General features: G+C 43.8%; 1 protein-coding gene across 2 annotated transcripts in view; it reads left to right on the forward strand.

Moving 5' to 3' along the window:
- Positions 1-22,607, forward strand: part of MTMR2 (myotubularin related protein 2) — a gene marked incomplete at both ends in the record, with an annotated part of 66,457 nt that overhangs the window by 17,869 nt on the left and 25,981 nt on the right. For both annotated transcript variants that reach the window (XM_082004310.1, XM_082004309.1), the window contains one exon: positions 5,742-5,847. In XM_082004310.1, the coding sequence (XP_081860436.1) occupies positions 5,742-5,847 (106 nt within the window). The remainder of the gene's footprint in view (positions 1-5,741; positions 5,848-22,607) is intronic.

The following is a 22,607-nucleotide window of genomic DNA, read 5'->3' on the forward strand; positions in this document are numbered from 1 at the left end:
AAAACAAATGGCAACTAAAAGTTTTTATTTCTTACCATTGGCTTTCTTATACATGACATTTTTTACATTGCTTGGGTCTGAGGGTAGAGATTGCCTCAGATGATTCTGGCAGATGCCATTTAATAGTATTTTTTGAAGTGGCTTAAGACTTTATCACTGCATTCCCCCAAAATATTTCCCCTGCACCTTCATAGTTCAGCAAGATTAGTTTGCGTGTCTCAGACACTTCTGCTGGCAGCTTCTTTACATCTTTGTTGACAGCTTAAGCTAAGCACACTGGCATACCTTCAGTTCTCCTACGGATGCAGTAATACCTTTCAATTGCCTGAACAAGAATCACCAGAGGGTATCTGTCTGAGTCTGAATTACGTTTGAAAACCATCTGGCATGTTGTGGGATAGTCCTAATAATAACAATGAACACTTTATCAGGAGTTGAGTCATTGTGCTTGGTTTCCATTGTAATTCTCTTATTAGTTGCATATATGTATTCCACATAGCCAAGGGGTTATACTGCGTGCAGGTATTGTACAAGACCATTGTGCCGGCAGCTCTCATTTGGACTCATTTATCATTCAAAATCTGGCCATAAGAAACACATTTAAATAATAAAAATAATTACTAAGATGAAAGACATAGATCAGCATTAATTGCATCCTAAACCTGTTTCCTGCTTCTGCATGGGGAAGGAGAGGAGGAAGTGTGGGTGGCAGTCACAGGAGTAAGCTGCTTTCCCTGCAGGTGCTTTTGCACTGTTGTAGGGGTGTCTTTTCGCACTTAACACAGATATCCATCAGCAAGGACAATGCGGAGCTGCCTGGGCCTGAAGCATGGGAAGAAGAATGCTCCAGGAGGTCCTTGGTCTTCATGGGTTCCTCACAGGAACATCATCACTTGCTTTCCTGTAGGAAGAGCTCAAAGTATTTTGGCAACCTGAGTATATGTTATTTCCTAGAACCTTAATAAGGTTCAGAGAGAATACTTTTATTTTGCACATTTATTAATTGTATTGAACCAGACCTTCAGCTAGCAGTGATTCATAGAATGACGGAATAGTTTGGGTTGGAAAGGACCTTTCAAGGTCATCTAGTCCAAGTCATTCAAGTCGAATTTCCAAGGTCATGCAAGTCCAACCCCCAGCAATGACCAGAGACCTATTCAACTAGAGCAGGTTGCTCAGAGCCCCGTCCAGCCTGACCTGGAATGTTTCCAGAGATGGGGCAACTACCACCTCTCTGGGCAACTTGGGCCAGTGTTTCACCACCCTCATTGTCAAAAACTTCTTCCTTAGGTCTAGTCTAAATCTACCCTCTTTTAGTTTAAAACCGTTACCCCTTGTTCTATCACAACAGGCCCTGCTAAACAGTCTGTCCCCATCTTTCCCATGGGCCCCCTTTAAGTACTGGAAGGGTGCAATAAGGTCTCCCTGGAGCCTTCTCTTCTCCAGGCTGAACACCCCCAACTCTTTCAGCCTGTCCTCACAGCAGAGCTGTTCCATCCTTGTGATCATTTTTGTGGCCTCCTCTGGACCCACTCCAACAGGTCCTTGTCTTTCCTGTGCTGAGGGCTCCACAGCTGGATGCAGCATTGCGGGGGGGGGGTCTCCCCAGGGCGGAGTAGAGGGGCAGAATCTCCTCCCTCAACCTGCTGGCCACGCTGCCTTGGATGCAGCCCAGGAGACGGTTGGACTTCTCAGCTGCAAGCACACATTGCCAGCTCCTATCCAGCTTTTCATCCACCAGGACCCCCAAGTCCTTCTGGGCAGGGCTGCTCTCCATCCCTTCATCCCCCAGCCTGTACTGGTACCAGGGGTTGCCCCAACCCAGGTGCAGGACCCGGGTGTGCTGACTGGCACAGCTTTAGTGCTATTTAACACTTGCTGAAATCTGGCCAAACCTACCTGTGTTCTCAGATATTTGCCAGGTGCCCCCAAACCCAGTAGTTCCGCCTGACTGTCATGCTCTTGCCATCCCTCAGGTTTGCTCTGTGTTGCCTTACTGGTGAAAGGCAGCTGTGGGGGCATGTTCCTGTGAGAACAGAGCATCCTTGGTGGGTTCCTCAGCATTTTAGACTGATACCAAGAGTACCTCGTCAAAAAGTATTGCCAAAAGTATTGGACAAGACATCTTTAATGTACATTGGTAAAGCTGGGATAACGTGCAGAAGCTGTGACAGAAGCAGGAGTAAATGATTTGCCCAAGATGATGCAAGAGGGCTGGTGTCAAAGAGTGGAGGGAGCTCTGGTCTCCTCACTGTGCATTTTGTGTGTTGGCCTCAGGCGCTCTCCTGCACTCCCCCACCCAAAGGCGTACGAAGCTGTGTGGTTTGAGGGTCTTTCCTTGTGCATTGGCAGCAGAGGGGAGCTTGAGATGGACTAAACCGCTGAAGCTAATAAACTTCTCATGTGCATGCAGGGACATCGGGCTAATTAGTTTGCTAAGCAGCGGAGCTGGAGCTGTGCAACTGCCTGACAATGATAAGAGGAGGGAGCTGCAAGCCAGCGGCCTTTCAGTCGTCCATCGTTCGGTCATCCTTTCACTCCTTCATTCCATCTCGGCTCCCTACAAATGATGGATGAGGAGAACAGAGGCAGTGAGCCAAACATATGCAACCTATGCATACTGTGCAGAGCCGCATAATCCAAGCGGTATTGTTCGCTGTATGTGCAGGCAGCGCTTCCCACCAGCTCGCGCTGCTGTCGCTGGAGGGAGACTTCACCGGTGGCTTCTGCGGGAGCAGAGGGATGCTGGTGCAGGGAGCTTTGGAAAATCCTCTTCTAAAATGCAAATGCTTTCCTTCATTAAAACCCACTTGAAGCCAAGCGTGATCAACAAACACAAAACACTTTCACAGCTCAGACATGCTGTGGATTATGGTTCTTTTATTTTATTTTTTTTTCCCTGCCCAAAGCAGTTTGCTCCTTAGCCTACCAGAGTGAAATTAATTAACAATTTCACAAAAATCTTTGGTCTGCAATGATTAGATAATCTCTGCTTGTGTGTTAGCTAGGCACTGGGAATGTACAAGGGCAGACAAATTGTTTAAGCAGAAAAACTGGTGAAATTTTTATCCTTTTGTTAGCCGTCTCCCTCCCTGGGAGCTGTTAAGAGCAGGTTAAGACAGACAGGTCTCAGGAGTTGTTTGGGTGTAGCTTGTCCTAGCTTGGGGGCAGAGAGACTAGCACACTCCATTAAACTTTTCCAACCTTTCCAGCTCCCTTTTCTATGAGTAAAGGATGTGAAATTCTTGATGCAAATGCTTCTACTAATAGATTACTGTGCTCAGCTATTTAGCGATGGTTGCTCGGTTGAGTAAGCTGTCCTGCACACTGCACACGGGCTGGGTTAGCTGCTGGTGTGCCCCTTGCTTAGTTATTTACACCTGTGCTAAATGACTTGTAAACTCAGCAGAGTTGCTGACCTTTAAAATACATTTAAATACACAAAATTCTGGGCCCTGAAAGGGGAGGGAGCTAGAAGGCATGGCTTCTGGAGGCTTATTCTGAGCCTCTGGCTCCCCCGGCTGGAACCCAAGCTGGAGAAGGCACGGTGGGGACCCAGGGACGGGAGTCAGAGTTGTTATCCTGTGACAAAGGCATCTACAGTATCTGAGTACCATTTCCTTATGGCTTGCTTTGTGGAATGATTAAATTAAGTATGATTAATTTTTTTCTCTCTCTCCCCCTCCCCCCCCCCCCCAAAAAATCAAATGAAACGGTTGCAAACGCGAGGGGCGACGCTTGGAAGGTGAAGACTGACCATGCAGAAAACAGACTGAAAGGAGTTTCAAGGGAACATATCCAGGGGTTTGAGCTCCTTTAAGTAAAGTAATGTAAAAATGTGGTTTAGTGCTAAGCCTAATTTAACATGTCTGCAGGCTGCTTTGCACAGAAGTAGTCTCAGCCTTCCTCATCATCTCCAGATATGAATTCCTTCCCTCTCTGTGCCCTGCATCTGATGATTTATACAGTCACATAATGAATCCAATCAGCCCTATTATCCAACAGAAGACTCTCTTCATGTTTATTAATAGTTTACTGTCGTGGCAGACCAGCAAACTGAACTGTGCATCCTGTGATGCTCGTCCGGTGCAATGGAGATGGCAGCAGTGTGCAGCCCAGGTTGAGAGGAAGAAGAGGGGGGCACGCGAGCAGCCCGTTCAGCAGCAGTGTACACTTTATATCAAATTTGTTGTAATGTGAAACCGTACACAAATTCAGTGTATGTGTGAGGAGGCCCTTTGATCCAATCCCTTTGAACGGCAGGCTTTGCAGATTCAGTTCTTGTTATTTTAGTGCAGGATTTTTTGTGCAGTTTTCTGCCTGAGACGGAGACTTTGAGGCTGTGGGAGTGTGAGCAGTGTCGTGTGTGCAAGTGCCGCTGTCCCTTCGAAATTATGTGAGTTTACCTGGCAACACTGCAAGAGTTGAACAGGTTGGAAAGCTGAGTGATTAGCTGTTGAGCTGTGTACAACAAATGCATTCAGTGGAATTGTGCTATTCAATTGGCACACCAGTATAATTTATTTAAAATAATGTTCCCAAAGGTTCCATTTGTAAGTTTCTACTTTGTAGTATGCAAGAGTTGCCAATACTCTTTAATCCTTGGAGCGAAAGGACAGACTCCCAGCAAGAGCACAATTTTGCTGTAGTCCTTCATGGTTTTAACACTGCCTGTGTAATACTTTGCCAAACTCCGAAGAATAGAAATAAAAATGAAACATTTTGGCCTTTTGGTCTCTGTTTACCAGCAGCAAAACAATTTTCAGATGATTAATAGATCTCCAAGCCCTTTGGAAGCTCAGATATAGCTCTTTCTGGGATGTCACATGTCTAATTAATACAGCTAGTAACGGTAATACTCCTGCTGGTATTCTGCTTTGGCCAAGGCTAGGCTTGCAAGCCCTATAGCTGATCCTTAACAGTGTCTTTACACCCACATAAAAACTTTCTGGGGTCTGTAGAGTGTGGGAATTAATTGGCACAGGTAGCATTTGCTGCTGTACTGTGGCTTCAGGGAGTAACGTTGTACCACAGAGGATCTTTCTTTACAGTCATCTGGGGTTTTAAGAACACTGTTATTGAATGCTGATTTTAAGCAATTATGGTTCTAGGAGAGGTCGCAGTGTAAAAATGCTATAAAATAGGCTTATTTTAATTGGTTACAGCTATACTAGGAAAACTGTATAGAAAAGGAAAATCACTGTTTTGCTTTGTTATTTAGCAAATAGCACTTTGTATCACCAGATAGGTATGCTGGGAGAGTCTTTTTAATTCTCCTGAGGGTTGTACTTATACCTGAAGGAGGAAAGTTGTGTGTGATGGAAAGAGTTTTTATTCTGAATTTCTTCCACCACTGTAAAGCTGTGGTTGGAGTTGTGCTGGCATGCGTTCAGGAGTCTGTCTCTTTTCATCCCCTTGCAGCACACTAATATCTCCCATCTGAAAGCCCGAAATGGAGGCCCTTAGTTTCTGTGATTTAGGATTTGATCAAGCTTGCGATCGTGATAATGTTGGCTCAGTCTGCGCTGAGATTAGGTAATGAATTGTGTATGCTTTGGTAATCCGTGGCAACGGTGAGTAAAACAGGTTCTCTTAAACCACTGCTGAGGGCTGAATAACTGAGAATGGAAGGAGTGGAAATAGTAAAAAATGCCTGATACGACTGTAAGCAAGTGGCCATACTCATCAGTGTTTGGGCATTCTTGCACAGTTTTGATACACTGTGGTCTTTCTCTTTATAGCGCTTCAACTTCTCACTCGGACCATTCCACTCACACCAAATCTGCTTCTGCTATATCGTCCGACTCGGTCTCCACCTCGGCAGACAACTTCTCTCCAGACTTAAGGGTATGTATGTTTTGTCTTAAAAAAGAAAAATGTATATGTTGTGGCCTCCTTCAGAGGACATTTTTTGCCCCTGTGAGTTTGGATGTAGTAAAAACTTTTCAGCTTTCAGGTTAATGCCAAATTTTATGTAGCCAAAGCATGAAAGGACCCAAAGTCAAACAGGTGAAATAGAAATTGAAGTTTAATCTCTACCATATTATTTCCTTATTTATAAAGTTGTTTAATCTTCAAAAAGCTGACTCTGCAACCCACACTTGGAGATGAATTTTCAAAGGAGCTCCATTTTCTTTCAAGTGCTTTTAGTAAGTGAAATCCTCAACCTGTCAGTTGTATATCCTTTTTTTTTCTTTTCCTGCTGTGTGTATATCTGAGATGTTCGCTCTTGAAAACTCCTGCTTGTTTGTAAACACTGAGTCCTTGGAAGTATCTTCTGGCAGAGAAAGATTGCTATCTCCAAGCTGATAAAATAATCTTCTGTCACAATAAATTGCTCTGACATAAAAAGGTCCAAACAAGGCTCTTTTAAGTCTGTTATCAGATTTGTTAATTACAAATCCAAAGTTCTAGTTCAGTGTCACAGGAGTTTCAAAAGCTATCTGTATGTTCCTCTTATGAAACCAAGGGGTTTGCTGATATGCCCTTGCTTTAAAAAAATATCCCAGAGTATAAAACTGTTGATATTGGTACTTTCTAGTAATGACTTTTAGCATTTCTCAGCTGTGGTTGAGCATCTTTGTAAAATCTAAACACAGAAAAATTGTGTAAAAACCTGTAAGTGCAATGCTAATTCCGTTGCCAACCATGATAATTTTTTTGTCCCATGAGTGTTGTCTCAATAGTCCATAATTAATAACACTAAGTTCACCTGTAAGTGGCAAAAACATGAATGTTTCTTTCTAAAGGCAGCTTATTAGCCAATATTAAGCTAAGATTTGAAAATTAATCAATAGGTTACGTGTAATCTAATGATAGTTTACACATTTTACCTATGGATACAAAAAGTAAGCTTCAGAGCATGTCTGGGTAAAGAAGCATGTAACAGGTCTGAAGTTTTTCCCGTGTGAAGTTGGGGCGTTAAGTTACTCCAGCATACAGAAAACACAGTTTTTAGGCTGAGGCTAAGTTACTCATTGATATGAATATACAGAAGATTGCAAATACTGCTACAACTGTAACTGTTTGTATAATATTATAAAAAAATAAATTTTACACAAACTTACTTTTTTTCCTTATTTAATTTTTTTTACTGAAGTTTGCATAAGTGGGTTTCTTTTTCCAGTTCCGATGCACAACTCAACTGCCTTTTCACAATATTTCAATACTTGTGAATTACCTTCACAAGTAGAGAATGAAGCAACATTTCTTTTCTAGAATTGAGGTTGTCTTTCCTTCTGGGTGGTTAAGTTGGCTCAGCGTGTTTTCCTTGTAACCCTGATTGCATCTTGTGACCCTTTCCCTCCTTTTGTCACCTTGTCTGTGTGAATTGTAAACTGTCTGGGAAGGGATTCATGCATTCCTGGATTGGTTCCCCATCCAACAGGGCCTCTGTACCTCAATCAAAAGTCATGTCTGCAGAAGAATGTTCACTTAGCTGCATGATACACTTTTCAGGAAGGAGATGCATATGGATTGTTTACTGGAGGCCATTAGAAGCTCATACTTCCTTGCTGTGCCACAGTTCCTCTAATTTCTTCACAGCCTGCCCTATTCTTGTTTTTTTTATTTCTAAGCTAAAGTTCTGCCGTGGTTGGAACAAATGCTGCTCCCTTTTCATTTTAGAATAGTGTTTAAGGAGAGATGGTAAAGCAAAGAATTACTTATTTAGAATAAAGGCACTGCAGGCCAATTGCCACTGCAGGCAATTCAGCTCTGTGGGGCTTGAATTCAGCAAAAGCCTGCTGTGCTTACCTAAAGCTTGCCCTTCCAGAGGTGGTACGAGTGGCTGCGATGCAGTTGTATGTGGGCATAAAGCTGGTTCTTGCCTTTACACTTGAGTGACTGCTTGTTAAGGGTAAGCAGCCCTAGAGAAAATGGTCCTATTTGTATTAGGGTGTAGGGAGCAGTTTCCACTGGTACAGTGTGATGGTGCCTTTCCCCTGCTCCTCGCCTTGCTCCTGGGCCACTCTGCATCTTGAGAAGTTCAGTTGCCTGGCAAGCCTTGGCCTTCAAACAAAGGGTTTGGCCGTTGAGAGCCCTTCGACCATCCCAAACACTCTTGCGTAGCTGAGGTGGGGAATGGCACTGATTGTACCAGGAATGCGGTTGCCTGACCAGGGTGAGGAACAAGAACAGGACTAACTAATCATCCCCTGACAGCCCTGGAACGACCGGTACCAGTGCTACTGGAGACATGAGAAATTTCCTGTCTGAGTTGTGGCCAGGACGGAAGTTCACTGTTGCCTAAAGTCAATCACCTCACCATGCTACAAACAGTGGTCCCAAGGGAGGCCCTTGGAGCTCTCCTGGGCCACAGTGGGCTGCAGCCAACATTTCCCTCAGAGTGGGATGCCTCTCGGAGCTCGCGAACTCTTTAAGTTCGCATTAAGTTCAGAGGACCATCGCCGAAGACCGGCACGGACCTGGGCTGAAACCCCCACTCCTTGAGGCTCAACCCTCACCCACTGAGTAATGCAAAAGCATTCAATGTGAGTATTTCACTGGACTCAAGGGGAATTTTTAACAGGTACCTTTGTCTCTGTATTAATATCTTTATGTCTATATCTCTGTGTGTGTAGAGAACCTTTCTGAGTCTTTAACTAAGTTGTTGTGTCAATAAACTTAGTGAGAAAATATATAACTTGTGGTTTACTTTAATAGTGTTAGTCACAAGTGATAAATCACACCGACCCAATTCTGACTCGATTTCCCTGACTCTGTGTAAATCATTCCTGCCAATCCACATGTAAATCATTCCAACCTAATTGTAATTTAGTTTCTCGTTGTATACTTTTTCCATGTTGATTAAGTAATAGAGTGGGCCTTGCCATAGAATTCTGTTAAGTCACGCTTTTTACAAATTTATATTAAAATCATTTGCTTTCTAGTATCTTTGGCAGTGATTCTTTAAGCGACCTAAACCATTCATTCACGGCATACAGAGTGACTATCTCTCCTAGAGGAATGAATGCATTAACCATTTCTCTTCTCATTCCTGAGAGTGTTTGATGCTGGAGAACAAGGCCTGGGAGGTGGGATGAAGATCTGTCCTCTACCTGTGGATGGCCTCTTGTGTTGGTATTGCCAGTGCAACTGCAGTCCCACAACCTGTTGTCAAATCAAATCAATCACTGCTGGTGCTAGTGTGTTCCTGTTTGCGCCCTGGGCTTGGTCTTGGAATCTAGTGCTAGCTCCTAAATGGAAGATTTATTATGAGTAGTGATCAGCTAACACTGATTTCTCTCAGGTCTTGAGTTGAGGAGAACAGAAGTCCTCTCTCTGGGCTTAACATTCTTTGTCCAGTTTTCTCCAAATTAACATCTCGGTCATGTGACAGTTCTGCAAGGTTTTTTTTTTAAGTCAGTTCTGTGAGAGGTTTTTCAAGGTCCTGATTGATCTTACTATTTTCTTTGATCTTTCTGAGATGTGGCCTCACCTTTGATATTGCGGATGAGGTCATACCATTAACTGACACAGTGGCATGAGCGCGTTCTCTGTTCTAGCTCTTTCCTTACAGGCCTGAGCATCTTGTGCAGCTTTGATTGGCACAAGACAGCACAAACTCACAAGTCTTAACAGGTACTGAGATTTGAGCTAAGCATCTTATTACTTCTGAGGACAAAAAGAAACTCCCACATTGTTCCTGGAAAAATGTAAGAGAATAAGCCCTGAAGTGGGAACGAATGCATTTTCTGGTAACTCTCTGGTATGGAAGACAAGTGCCTGGGCTACATGGTGTTCTCACAGGAAGGTGTTGCATCAGTTAGCTTTAAGAGGCTGAAAATAAGCTTTTCAAGATTTTCAAGTGGATTGCCAATTATCAGGTTATGCTCTTGATGTGTATTTAAATTTTCCTTGCTAGAATGAATTGCTATGTGGATCCATCATCACTCCTTCCTCTACTTGGTCTCTGCTTCTACGTGTGCATTGACTCAAATTCAGGAATTAAATTTCTGTGACGATGGAAAAACACTTTGTGATAACTGCAATTAGCACTCTCTTTTTCTGTGGGGAATTTTTAGAAGAATAGTAGGCGTCCATTGGGAGGAGGGAACCAGGGGAAGGACCCACATCATTTCTTGCGATCTGTGCCTGCAGTTTTCTTTTGGAGTGCAATTAACACTCTGTGTGTGTGCGCGTGCATATGTGTAATGAGGTAAATGAGACAACCACTGGGGATTCCTGCTGAATGCATGTGCAGTATTTTTCCTAAATCTTTCTCCAAAGTTTTTAATAATAACTTTTATGAAGTTTTTTTTTTTAATGTATATTGAGCATTTCAATATCTGGAACTAAGATTAAATTGCCTTTCCACTACAATTTATAGAATTTTCACTTCATAAACTAACTCTAAATAACTTTTGGCTGCTTCAGTTAGCTTCGTAGGGAAAAATGAAGAAAGAAAACTCAAATCCCAACAGAAAAACAACAAAGCACTATTAGGTTCTCCCCTCCACCCTCTTCCTGATCTCAAATTTGAAGCTGTTTAAAATTGATTTAGGGAATGCACTTTTGGAGGGAATTTTTAGCAAGTACACTGCCATATGTTTTAACATAAGTTATAGATCAGGCAAGAACAGAATTGAATAGAAGCAGTTGGAAGTGAAAATACACTGGAAATTCATAGATACTCTGTAATTTGGGATGAGATTTTAAAAACACCTTAGAGCCAACATTGCCAAAGGGATTGAGGTACATAAATATCTCTTACTGATCTGGGAACTTGATGATTATTAAAGTACAGTGAGATATTTGCTCCTAAGTCCTATAGGTGGTATTTTCTCCTGTACCTCTGGGCACATATGTCTGTGCAGTTTACGGTACTTAAGTCTTCTTGGTAATGCTCTAGCTTTTATCAGTGGGGACCTTTGAGTTAGCTGTTGATTTATAGGATAATGCCTGAAGTTTACTGTGTTCAAAGCTTTGGAGTAGCTGCCATAAGAAGGTTGGATCCCTTCCATCTGCAGTTGGGAAGCAGTGGATATGGCCAGCGGAGCCTGCTGCCACTTCCCTTAAGAGCAGTACCTTTGCCTGAAAATTTGTTAAGGTCCATTGTGTTTGCTTTTGGATTGTATGCAGTGAAAACCTGAACCACGGGATGGAAACCCACGTGTTGGCCTTCTTACATTGCTTCTTGCTTCTACTCCATTATGCAGACAGAGGAAACCAGTACAGCAGACCCATACGTCACCTGCTTAGTTATGCAGCCTTCAGAAAAAGTGATTCAAATGTTTGTTCTTGGCATTCCTGTTTGTGACCACTAAAACATTTTCCCCTTTGAGGACAGCAGTAAGATCCACAATTCCTGATACTCACAGAATCACATAATGGTAGGGGTTGGAAGGGACCTCTGAAGATCATCTGGTCCAACCTCCCTGCCAAAGCAATATCACCTATGGCAGGTTGCACAGGAATGCGCCCAGTCAGGTTTTGAAGGTCTCCAGAGAAGGAGACTCCACAGCCTCTCTGGGCAGCCTGTTCCAGTGCTCCATCACCTTCACAGTAAAGAAGTTTTTCCTCATGTTGAGGTGGAACTTCCTATGCTGCGGTTTATGCCCGCTGCCCCTCGTCCTATCACTGGGAACTACTGAAAAGAGACTGGCTCCATCCTCCTGACAGCCACCCTTCAAATATTTATAGATGTTGATAAGGTCCCCTCTCAGCCTTCTTTTCTCCAGACTAAACAGCCCCAGGTCTCTCAGCCTTTCCTCATACGAGAGAGGTTCCAGTCCTTCAATCATCCTCGTAGCTCTCCGTTGGACTCTCTCCAAAAGTTCCCTGTCTCTCTTGAACTGGGGAGCCCAGAACTGGACACAATACTCCAGATGAGGCCTCACCAGCGCAGAGTAGAGGGGGAGGAGAACCTCTCTTGACCTGCTGGTCTCACTCTTCTTAGTGCACCCCAGGATACCATTGGCCTTCTTGGCCACCAGGGCACGTTGCTGCCCCATGGATAACTTAATGTCTACCAGGACTCCAAGGTCCTTCTCCATGGAGCTGCTTTCCAGCAGGTCAACCCCTAACCTGTACTGGTGCATGGGGTTGTTCCTGCCCAGGTGCAGAACTCTACACTTGTCCTTGTTAAATTTCATGAGGTTCCCCTCTGCCCACCTCTCCAGTCTGGCTCCCATTGAATGGCAGCACAGCCTCCTGGTGTATCAGCCACTCCTCCCAGATTTGTGTCATCAGCAAACTTGCTGAGGGTACATTCCAACCCTTCATCTAGGACATTGTTGAAGATGTTGAACAAAACTGGACCCAGTACTGATCCCTGGGGAACACCACTAGCTACAGGCCTCCAACTGGACTCTGCGCCGCTGACCACAACCCTTTGAGCTCTGTTGCTTAGCCAGTTCTTGATACATCTCACGGTCCACTCATCCAGCCCATACTTCCTGAGCTTCTCTATGAGGATGTTATGGGAGACAGTGTCAAAAGCCTTACTGAAGTCAAGGTAAACCACATCCACTGCTCTCCCTCCATCTCCTCAGCTAGTCACTCCATCATAGAAGGCTATCAGATTGGTCAAGCGTGATCTCCCCTTGGTGAATCCATGCTGACTACTCCTGATAACTTTCTTTTCATCCATGTGTCTAGAGATGGCCTCCAGAAGGAGCTGTTCCATCACCTTCCCAGGGATGGAGGTGAGGTTCACAGGTCTATAATTTCCTGGATCTTCCTTCTCGCCCTTTTTGAAGACTGGGGTGACACTGGCTTTCCTCCAGTCCTCAGGCACCTCTCCCATTTTCCATGATTTATCAAAAATGATGGAGAGAGGTGTTGCAACAACATCAGCCAGCTCCCTCAGCGTTTGCGGGTGCATGCCATCAGGGCCCATGGATCTGTGAGTGTTCAGTTCAGCCAAATGATCTCTAACCCAAATCTCGTCAACCAGCAGAGAGTCTTCCTCCCTCCAGGCTTTTTCGCTTACCTTTTTTTACCTTTTTTTTACCTTTGTCATTTATTACTCTGAGGTCCAGGAAAATATTGTACAAGCATGTGTCCCATCCTCCATGATTGTTTGCTCCCTCCATAATACTTTTCTGCTTTAATATACGAGGAATCAGTGGATTTGCAATGGGTTTATATATGAGATGCAAGAGCAGTATCGTAGCATGCCCAAGGCTCAAGTTGCTTGCATAACCGTAATTTGTTATCCATTGTGTGTACGGTTGGAAACTGTAGACAAGCCCATGTGGTTTATTTTGTAAGATACATAACTGATGCATGACAAAAGGTGTATGAAGGAGCCTTTTCCTTCCAAGACAGTCAATGGATGCCATCGCTGTCTCCTTAGGTTTTTTGGATGAACTCTGAGCAAGTTTGCTTTCATGCTAGTCAACTACAATTCCTTTGTAGTCGATGGAAAGAAATAGGTCATGTATGATCCGATTTACCTCTGCTATAAGGAAATGCCCATGCTAGGTGAGAACGTCATGTAGCTGAGCTAGAGAAGTCCTTGCTGCAGGATGTTGTGAACATTATTTGACGGGCAGCAACTGATTTCTCAGAGTGGCTCCCAGCATTAGCTATGCTCCAGTTGAAGGTGTAGTTTTGTCTCATTTGAAAACCTGCTGTGTTTCTCCGCTGACTATGAAGAGAGTTCAGGGTAGTTTCTCCAGATGTAGACCTCTGAAATTGAGGTAAATCCTGTCCCTCAGGTGATGTTGGGCAGGATTATCCGAAATGCCAGTCACTGACTTTGCCACCTTTGTGTTACTTTATTCTAGCTTTAGTGCAAAGTGGCTTAGACTAGTTTCATGTAGAACATGTATATTGATAGTAGAAAAACATATTGAAGAAAGATGTGATTTTTTTTTTTTCCTTTGCTGTAAATCACTAAAACTAGCCTCAGTGAGCTTTTCCATTGCTATCTCCCTGCCAACGCAGGAAGTGTGTCAGGCTTTGGTTATGTGTAACACATGTTCAACAAGAGCTGGGTTCAGAGAGCGGCATATCATTTTAAACTTCAAGCACTCATTTAAGCAATGTTTTTTACTTTTGCTTTTAAGGGACTTTTTGCTTAGTGAGTGATGCTCATTTGGAAGCACTAAATCATGAAAAAAACCTCTGCCTAAGCACCTCCAGGGTAGTCGAAGACTCTCTGCCCTGACAGTCAGCTCCATCCTCGCTTAGCGATGTATGGGGATAAGTATTCCTGTTTTGGACTGCCCCTTGACTCTTCGCGTTGGATTGCCCATAGAAGACTGGTTCGTAGCAAATGCAAAGATGTCTCCTGCGACGTGAGCTTTCCTTCCCAGCGCACTGGACTGTGACTGCTATTAAATTACAGACCATATTGCACAAGCCACCAGATGGTGAAGATAATTGACCTGTGGTCACAAAAGACTTGGCTAGATGTGAACTGGTGATACGGCAGTGAAATGAAATAAATGGTTCATCTTTTTACTGTCATTGCATGAAGACTTAACTGTATGTGTTTCTCTGTCATCACTTTGGGCTCGGTTGTATTCTCACGTGGAGGTGCACCTCACATTTTTGCGGGTGTACAGGAGTAGTAGCTATGCAGGCAGTAGTAGTACTTACCTGGTCTGTGTGTAGTGTTTCCACAGGTCACTTTGCACACAGGGCTGAAATCAAGACCAAATCCAAGAATGTGTGATGCTTTACATTATCAAAGGTATCAAGTAGAGAGACTCAAAGAGCAGCAGAGAAGAAGTAGGAAAATCTTATGGGGAAAAATACTTTAACTATCTTGAAATTCTGATTTTGGCCGTACGAGTTGCGTGTGTGTGTCTGTGGGAAGCTATTTTCCTTTCTTCTTTGGAGCATTAAGCTGTTGATGAACAAAGGCACAAAGGACTGGTTCTGGAGAATGAATGATGCTCTTGTCCATAAGTGTGGTCATTCCAGGACAGCCCCACAAGTGACTGGAATTTAGCCTGTCTTTGCCATGTTTCTCTAGGACTCCAGTTTCCATGACTGTAAATGCTATATATTTCATGAGAATTACAATCTTTTTCTTTTTAAACTGTTCTGAGAAATGAAAAATCTTGGTCCCTTCCCTGCACCTCTCCCCCTTAAGTCCTTTGCTGCACCTCCCCCTTTCAAAGAAACAAAAATATGGAGTAGCCAACCTCTGGGTTGCAAAATATTGATTTCATGCAAATTAGATGGGGGAAAAGCCAGATGCAGTCAGTTTTCTGTCTCCTTTACATGGAAATAATACTCCCTAAGTGCTCATCTAGTTAGAAGAGAGCAAAGACAGCAAGCGTTGCTAATTTTTCTTATATGGAGGTACCTGAATGTTTTAATACGAAGTAATGCAATGAAGGAAATCTCTGGAAGTGTTTATGATTGCCATCTACTAGGAATGGAAAACTAAGGGGAATAAGCAAATGGCCTTCAGATGTTCCTCAAAAATCTTTTCAGCTTTTCCTAATTGACTGCCGTATTTCTCCTAGCTACAAAGTACAAGAATTCTCCTTTTGCTGAGTAAAACTGGGTAAGAGGTGGCTTTTTTGGCTTTTTTCCCCCTTCCCTCCCTAATCCCCCAGTTCCTCGCCCCCCTTATAGTTTTGTAGATTGACACAAAAATCAGGCAGGAATGAACAAGCATGGTGTTTAAAAGGAGCACACGGATTTGTGACTGCATGCAGTACCTGCCAAGATTTGATTTTCTGTAGATGTTTTTGTACTGCATGAAACATCTTAATTCCCTTACAGGATTGTTTACTCGTTGTAATTACTTGTATCTTGACTCCTTATCTTACATATCACTATGTAGAGGCACTGTTCTGTGACTTATTTTAGTTGGTACAATTTATAACTCTCTCTTTGGTCAGAGTGTTTTTCTGTTACTTAAGACTGATGATAAGAACTTCACTGAGCTAGTTTAATGCTTTCCTTGAAAATCTATTTACCTATATAAGTTGTTTGCTAAACAAAATATAGTAAAAATAAAGAAAGGATAGAGTCAGGCTAAAGTGCTGTACAAAGTTTTTGAGTGGCCAGTGGAGAACAGAGCCATTGTCGTTCATGATGTATGTGGAACCCTTGGCACTGAAGAAGGTTCTGTATTAAAAAATGTTGGACTTGTCTGAATAGATAATATCTGCAACCTTCTGTGCCAGGGAGCATTGCTGTGTTGAGTCAATGACGACTTTCTGTCGGAGCCTAATGAGAGAATTGTCTTGAGGCACCAAGCCATACAAACTTGAAGAGACAAGCCAGCCGTGGTTGAACAAGTGGCCCTCAAGAGTGTGTTCCTTTGAGGTTCTAAGCCTTGCCTTGTACTTGTGCAGCAAGGGCCCAGGAGATTCACCAGCCCAGAGAAGCTGTTCTTCATCACTGGACACTCGGGTACAAGTGGAGAAGTACATCGTGGAAAAAACAAAGCAGAAAACCCCAGGGAGACACTGCATGGTGGCTACTTCCTCCTCCAGAGGAGTTCTTTTACATTACCCTGCTGTCTGTATTACTTTTTTTTTTTTAATACACTAATCTTCACCTTCTTTGTAAAGATTTTCAAGACAGCGGTAAGTAAGCAAGTGATTTCTCAAGCCTTTTTAATGCTTTCTAAAAATATACACAGTAGGTAGAGATTTTTTTTGAGTAGGTTTGTGATTTTTTTTTTTTCTAGTTGTGTCAGTGGTTTTTTTGAGACTAGGAAAGCATAGTTAAAAGGCAGTTGCAGTGTACATTGTATGTGACTATTGTCTTTAAAGTAGCGTAATAGATAGTCTATTGTCAGAACAGTTTATTGATAACTTAAATGCTTCCTGCGTTGTTTTTACCCAAGCCTGGAAGCCTTCTTTGGCTGAGTGCTGTCTTAGGAGCTGAATAGGCTTGATGTGTTCTTCGGACAATATATTTGATTCTCTGTGTACTAGTCTGAAATGATCCACGTGTCCATGGTGTTTTGTCTTTTCCCCTTTGAACTTCTAATATCTCAAAAGACTAAAACACAAGGCATTTTCCTGCAATTAGTATCTTGCTCGTCTTAATGCCTCTAACATAGTTTTTCAACCCATCTGGTCATAATCCTCAGCAAAGTCCCCATACCTCAGTTGTGCAGAGATACTGCTGTTCTTTCCCATAGTCATTCTGCTGTGGTATTCTTAATGATTCAAAAATAATTAATGAAGTCCATTTACTTGCTCAATTTATGTTTTATTACATTTCCACTAGGATAGATAGCACATAAATCTTCTCAGAGTACACTTGAAATAGCCATAAATGGCAGCTGAAAATCTCTCCAAAGTAGTATAGTGTTTGCAGTCTACAGTAGGATTTGTCAAGTAAGCGTGGCTACTCTTTTGCAGTCCTTCTAATAGAGCATTGAGAAGACAGAAGCATCTAAGCAGCAAAATTCTAGAAAAAATGTGCCCCTTTTCCTGTTGTAAGAAATGTTTCATTTAGAAAAGAAACCAATGCACCTATGAAAAATTATCCTAGATAAGGATACGGGTCTTGATTCTGCACATATTTGTGTCAGTTCTGCGGCTTCTGTCGACATCAGCTGGAAGGAATTAGACCTCTGTGTTTTTTTTCCTAAGGTGAATGGAAAGAGCTTCTGTATCTGTTTTGTTTCAGAGGTTTTTGCACTGTCATCGGGTAATGATAAACCTTGATACACCTGCCATAGTGGCACTGTCCTTTGTTGATTGACTTTTATGGCAACAGCCAGGAAAGAGGAAAGAGATGGAGTGGGAGGGCAATTCAGGGGAAGGAATATGTGAACATGATCTGAGACCACCAAAAGGCATTTGAAAGGAGAAAAACATTGGTTATGTAAGTGTATATGTTTTGCTCTTGATTTATAAAGAAAATAAATTAAAAAAAAACCAAGTATGTAAAAATAATCCTATGCTTAAGCCTTTTCAGAAAGGCTGACTTCCCTCATGTGGTTCTCTGAGACAGAAAGAAAGGAGCCAGCTCTGACCCAAAAGTCAGCTAATAAGACCTATCCTCCAAGCTTTGGAGTCATGTCTGTTTTAATGAAGTTCATGCAATTTTTGGATCTGGCCTGGCTCATCTCTGGCTGCCTCTCTGCACAGAGTAAGTTTGGACCTCTCTGCAAAGTACAGATTGTGACTACTCAGTTGTGTTGGGATGTCCAGGAGATTGGGTATTGCTATGCTGGCCACAGTGAAGCACCAGAGATGGGGTTCACCCTACCAGATCTGCATTGGAGTTACCCTAGTTCCCAGCCTTCGGTGGGGAGAAAGGCACTCATCCTAAAGGTCTTTCCTGGGTATCCTGCTTTCCACTGAGGGTACAGAGCACCTAGGGTGACTAGCTCAGATGTAGATCTCCAGGTTTAAATGAAATAGATATTCCTGCAGTTGACTGACTACCCTGCCTGCAGAGTGCCAGGAGTGCTGATTCAGGAGGGCATTTAATCATGTTCCAGTCCTTGAGAGAAAGACATTTAAAAAAAAGGGCAGAGGGGAACTTTAGATATGTTAACTACAAGCAGTATATTCCCTGGTAGTCCCTTAAAATGTGAAGTATCAGCCATATTTTCCTGTAAGGAGATAAAACCTTTCACTTGGCTCTTGAGTTTCCAATGCATACTTCACCCATAATTTGGAAAGCTACATGTTTTTAAAATCTACTAATTCTGTATGTATATTCTTGCGCACGCACATGTACAACACGCATATTCTTGTCCCCGCAGCGTATATCCTGCCTGTTGCTGCTGTCGGTGCACGCTCACGAGGTAGATGTGCCGAACTTGTGAGTTCAGGGGCTGCAGATGCAAAGGCATTTTGTGTGTGTGTGTGTAATGCTTGTCTGTGCAGACAGGTTATACGTGTTTATGCCAAGGGACCAGTTCAGAGACCGGCTTCCCACTGTAGGAAACACAGAAGACGACTGTGTGTAGCTGGAATAAAAGCAGCTCTGAGCCTGGAGAGCTTGTCTCTTCAATAGATGGGGCAGACGTGGTTTTGGGGAAAGGAATAATGCAGGAGCAAGGTGGTCTCGGTGTCAGGTCGGACATGTTGTGCCAAGCGCTGTGGCTTTATGCATAACAAATCTGTTCAAAATGTGCAAAATGATTTGGAGTGTGTAGGAGGTTACCAAGGAGAGATTAACACAGAGGGGGAAAAAAATCACAAAAAGGGTACAAAAAAGATTCTTTTTGTTCATTCTGATTGTGATTCAAGATAGAAGAACCTGTGCAGGCTTGGGAAAACTGTTATATAACAATTCGGTAACACAAACCTGTAGTCTCCCCTCAAGTTGCACGAAGCTGAAAAGCCTAACCTTTGTCTGTGGGTTTCAGGACTCAAATATTCAGGAGAATGTAGAAGAGAATAACTGGAAAATGGCTAGGAGAGACCTCAGGCACTCTCTTCATGCATCTTTGTTGTCTGGAGGCTTGTGCTGCCGATGTCAGTGTCCAGTGACAAGGTTACTGTCCCTAGTCGGTGCCGGCTGCTCTCCCTCCCTCGCCCTGGGGTTACACACCTTCACTCGTGCCGTCACACCTCTAAGCCAGTCCTGGCAAAATGATCCAGGTTATGGAAAAACATCCATTAAAAAAGCCATTAAGAGAACGCAGGTGTCTTGACTGAACTGGATACGGGAGCACTCGCAGTGCTGGCAGATTGGGTGGGAGGAGGCGATCCTGGCTTGGCCTCGGCCGGCGCAGGACGTGTGTCGTCACCCTGGTGCGCAGCTCCGCTGGTAGGCAAACACCTCTCAGGCAATACAAGAGGGAAACATACCAGTCGTTTTGTTCACAGGCAAAAGAGGCAAAAGCAAACCCTGACTATAGAGTTTCGTGCATCCTCTCAGATCCTTCTGGAGCAGCATTCAGCAATGCGCAGACCTCTCAGACCCTGTACTTAACTCTGTACCCCCCTGAGCTGGCTGTAGCCGCTGGGGATGAGCTGTGTGCCGGGGCCGAGCAGCGGCATCAGTCAGGAGAGGGATTTCTGGAGCTGGCTGCTGTCGTGGGAGGTGGTGTGAGCACGTGGCTGGAGAAGCTTAGGAGAGCTGCACTATCCTGAATCGCGGTTATGAAAAGGTAAGGGATGAGGCAGGGAGCAGTCTTACCTTTTTAGCAGGGTCTAAACCTCTTTTACTCACCCGAGACATGCAAGCAAAAGAGGTGATCGCTTTGTTGTTGAGATCTGGAGGTTGCATCAATAAATACAGTGTTGGAGTTTTCCTGCCTCGGGTGCTATAGGTGGGAGGGCATGAGAGAGCTCTGCACCTTCAGACACGGGTAAGTGGGCTGGAGCTAGCACAAGGTGGGAACCTGGAGTAATAGAAGCAGTTGTTAAATGTAGCAAGTGTGGGTTTGTTCTGCCAAGTCACTGCTTGAGCAGAGGACAAAGGTAGGTGGTGGCACGAAGTCCTCGCACCCTCTCTGAGCTGAGGCAGGACTTGTGTTTAGGTGCTAAGGTACACCCATGCTCAGCATCCCAGAGAACTGTTTTACCTAGAGGGACATCTGCTGATGAGTTGAATGCGTAGATTTTGTTACTCAAAGACAGAAATAAACGTTATTCCGCTGTGTAACTAAACTCTTCATTCCCCCAGGGATTCAGTTACCAAGCATAAAATTTTTGTGGGGAAAAGATATCGAAGACTTTGTTTGGAGGCAAGGCAGAGTAGTATACTAATTTTTGGTGGTTGTATTTGTTACAGAAATGATCTTAGTGATGTTTGTGACAGGTACGGTCAGTGTGTGGCTCTACGTCAACGTGGTACTATTCCTAAGTAGTGCCGATTCTGACCAGCTCTGGCTGCAACCTTCATTGCAGATCTCAAAACTTGCTTTATTTTTGTTCCCACTGAACAGTTTAAAAACCTGAGGCACACAGAGGTGAAACATTTCAGTTACAGTCGTATATAATACCTGCCTCAGTAGCGTTAATATATCAGCAGCCAGCCACCGCGTGTCCCTGCCTCCCCTACCTGCTTCCTTGCCTCACTGGAGCTCTTTAATTTTCTTTTGCAAGATTTGCAGAAGGCTAAATCTGGGCCTGGGAGTGTTATTTTTAGTCTTGAAAACAGGCTAATGTACAAAAATAGATTTTTCTGCCAGTTTAATGAAGCATTTTTGGATGGGGGACAAGGGGAGTATGGCAGTAAGATGGAGGGGCTTTTCATGTCATCTTCATAGCCATATGAGGGGCATCCTTGGTGTTAGCATCCTCCCAGACCTCCATGAACATTGTCCCATCATGTTCTTCCCCCCTGGTCTGTTTCCAAAACTCCTCTTTACTTATCCACTCACTTTTCCTCCCTCCTGCCACTGCGTGTCCTTTAGCACTGCCCCAGATGTCTTCTCCTGCGCCTGCTGCCTGCATTGTCAGCTGCACACAGATTGCATTCCCCTGAATCAATTTTAAGGAGCTGTTGGTGGAGGTGGATTTCAGGAAAATGCCTACTGTTCATTTTTCGGTTTCTGCCAGGATGGGTTTCGAGTGTTCACGTTTCAGCTAGGAGGTTCATTTAAGGTCTAGAGCTGAGCAGATGCTGCAAAGACTGGCACACCAGAGAAGTGTTTGTCCTGGGCTTTCTGACCGTATCTGTCTCAGCCTCTTGGGAAGGATGACTGGTATCCAGACGTGATGTGCTCCTGCGGACTTTGAAATCATCATGAAGGCAGTTGGTATTGCGTTACCTGAGGTAGGTCATATGGCTGAGGTCAGTTAGGAGATGGGGAAAATGACAGTTTTGTCCTCAACTCTGCACAAAAAAACCAAGAAAGAAAGAAAAAAAGGGGGGGGGGGGCGTAAGGCAATGGGGTAGAAGCTGTTGACATTGAAGTGCTGTGCTTCCAGGATGCCATCCATCCGCTGCCCTGTGTTGAGGTGAGTGCAGGTTTGGATCACTAATCCTTTCTTCTGACCCCGGGGACTCCGCATTTCAGAGAGTGCGAGTCAGCAGATGGATTTTATTAGACTTAGAGAAGCCAGTTTTTAAACTGAAAAAGCTTTCAACCTTGTCTTTAGCAGAACGGTGTTGACATGGAGGTCTTTGTCTTTCCTACTGCTTGCCTCTTCCCTCCTTCTCTCCCCCACCTGCAGCACAGTGTTTAAAACCCACCTGAGCACTTCTCACCTAGTGATCACGGCAGCTGTTTGTCATACCAAATGCTTTCTATTATCTTACCTCATATTTGTTTTGGCTTAAGATATAGCCCAGTCCCCCAAATGTTGGACATGCTCCCGCTGACATCTGCAGGAGAGCAGTGAGTCCAGCTGTTGACCAAAGTGATCCTAGCGGCAGCTGCTGCCTGTTTGGGGTATGGACCTTCTCAAAGAAGTTGTGATTGTGTCCTGAACACAGAGTGTGTTTTTACTAATGTCCTTCCAAGATAAAAGGCCGCAAAGACGACCACCACTTACGGACTAATGAGCCAGAACCCTCCATCTCATTTGTCATAATCCAGATGTTACCCTGCTCATTTCAAGGCTGTTACTCAAGCGCAAAAATTGACACAGAGTTGAGAGCGGGTCTACATCACAGGCTTTTGTTGGGGAGGCCGTCAGTCAGGGCTTTGATGGGATGTGTGATCTTTGGCCAACACAGCTGTGCTGACAAGAAGTCCTCAGCATAGACTTCTGCTAGTTATACCAGCAAAATCTTGTTTTTACTGGTATTGCTGACGTGGAGGA

The sequence above is a fragment of the Phaethon aethereus genome (genome assembly GCF_964289735.1).
Source record: "Phaethon aethereus genome assembly, chromosome: 1".
Classification (NCBI taxonomy): domain Eukaryota; kingdom Metazoa; phylum Chordata; class Aves; order Phaethontiformes; family Phaethontidae; genus Phaethon; species Phaethon aethereus.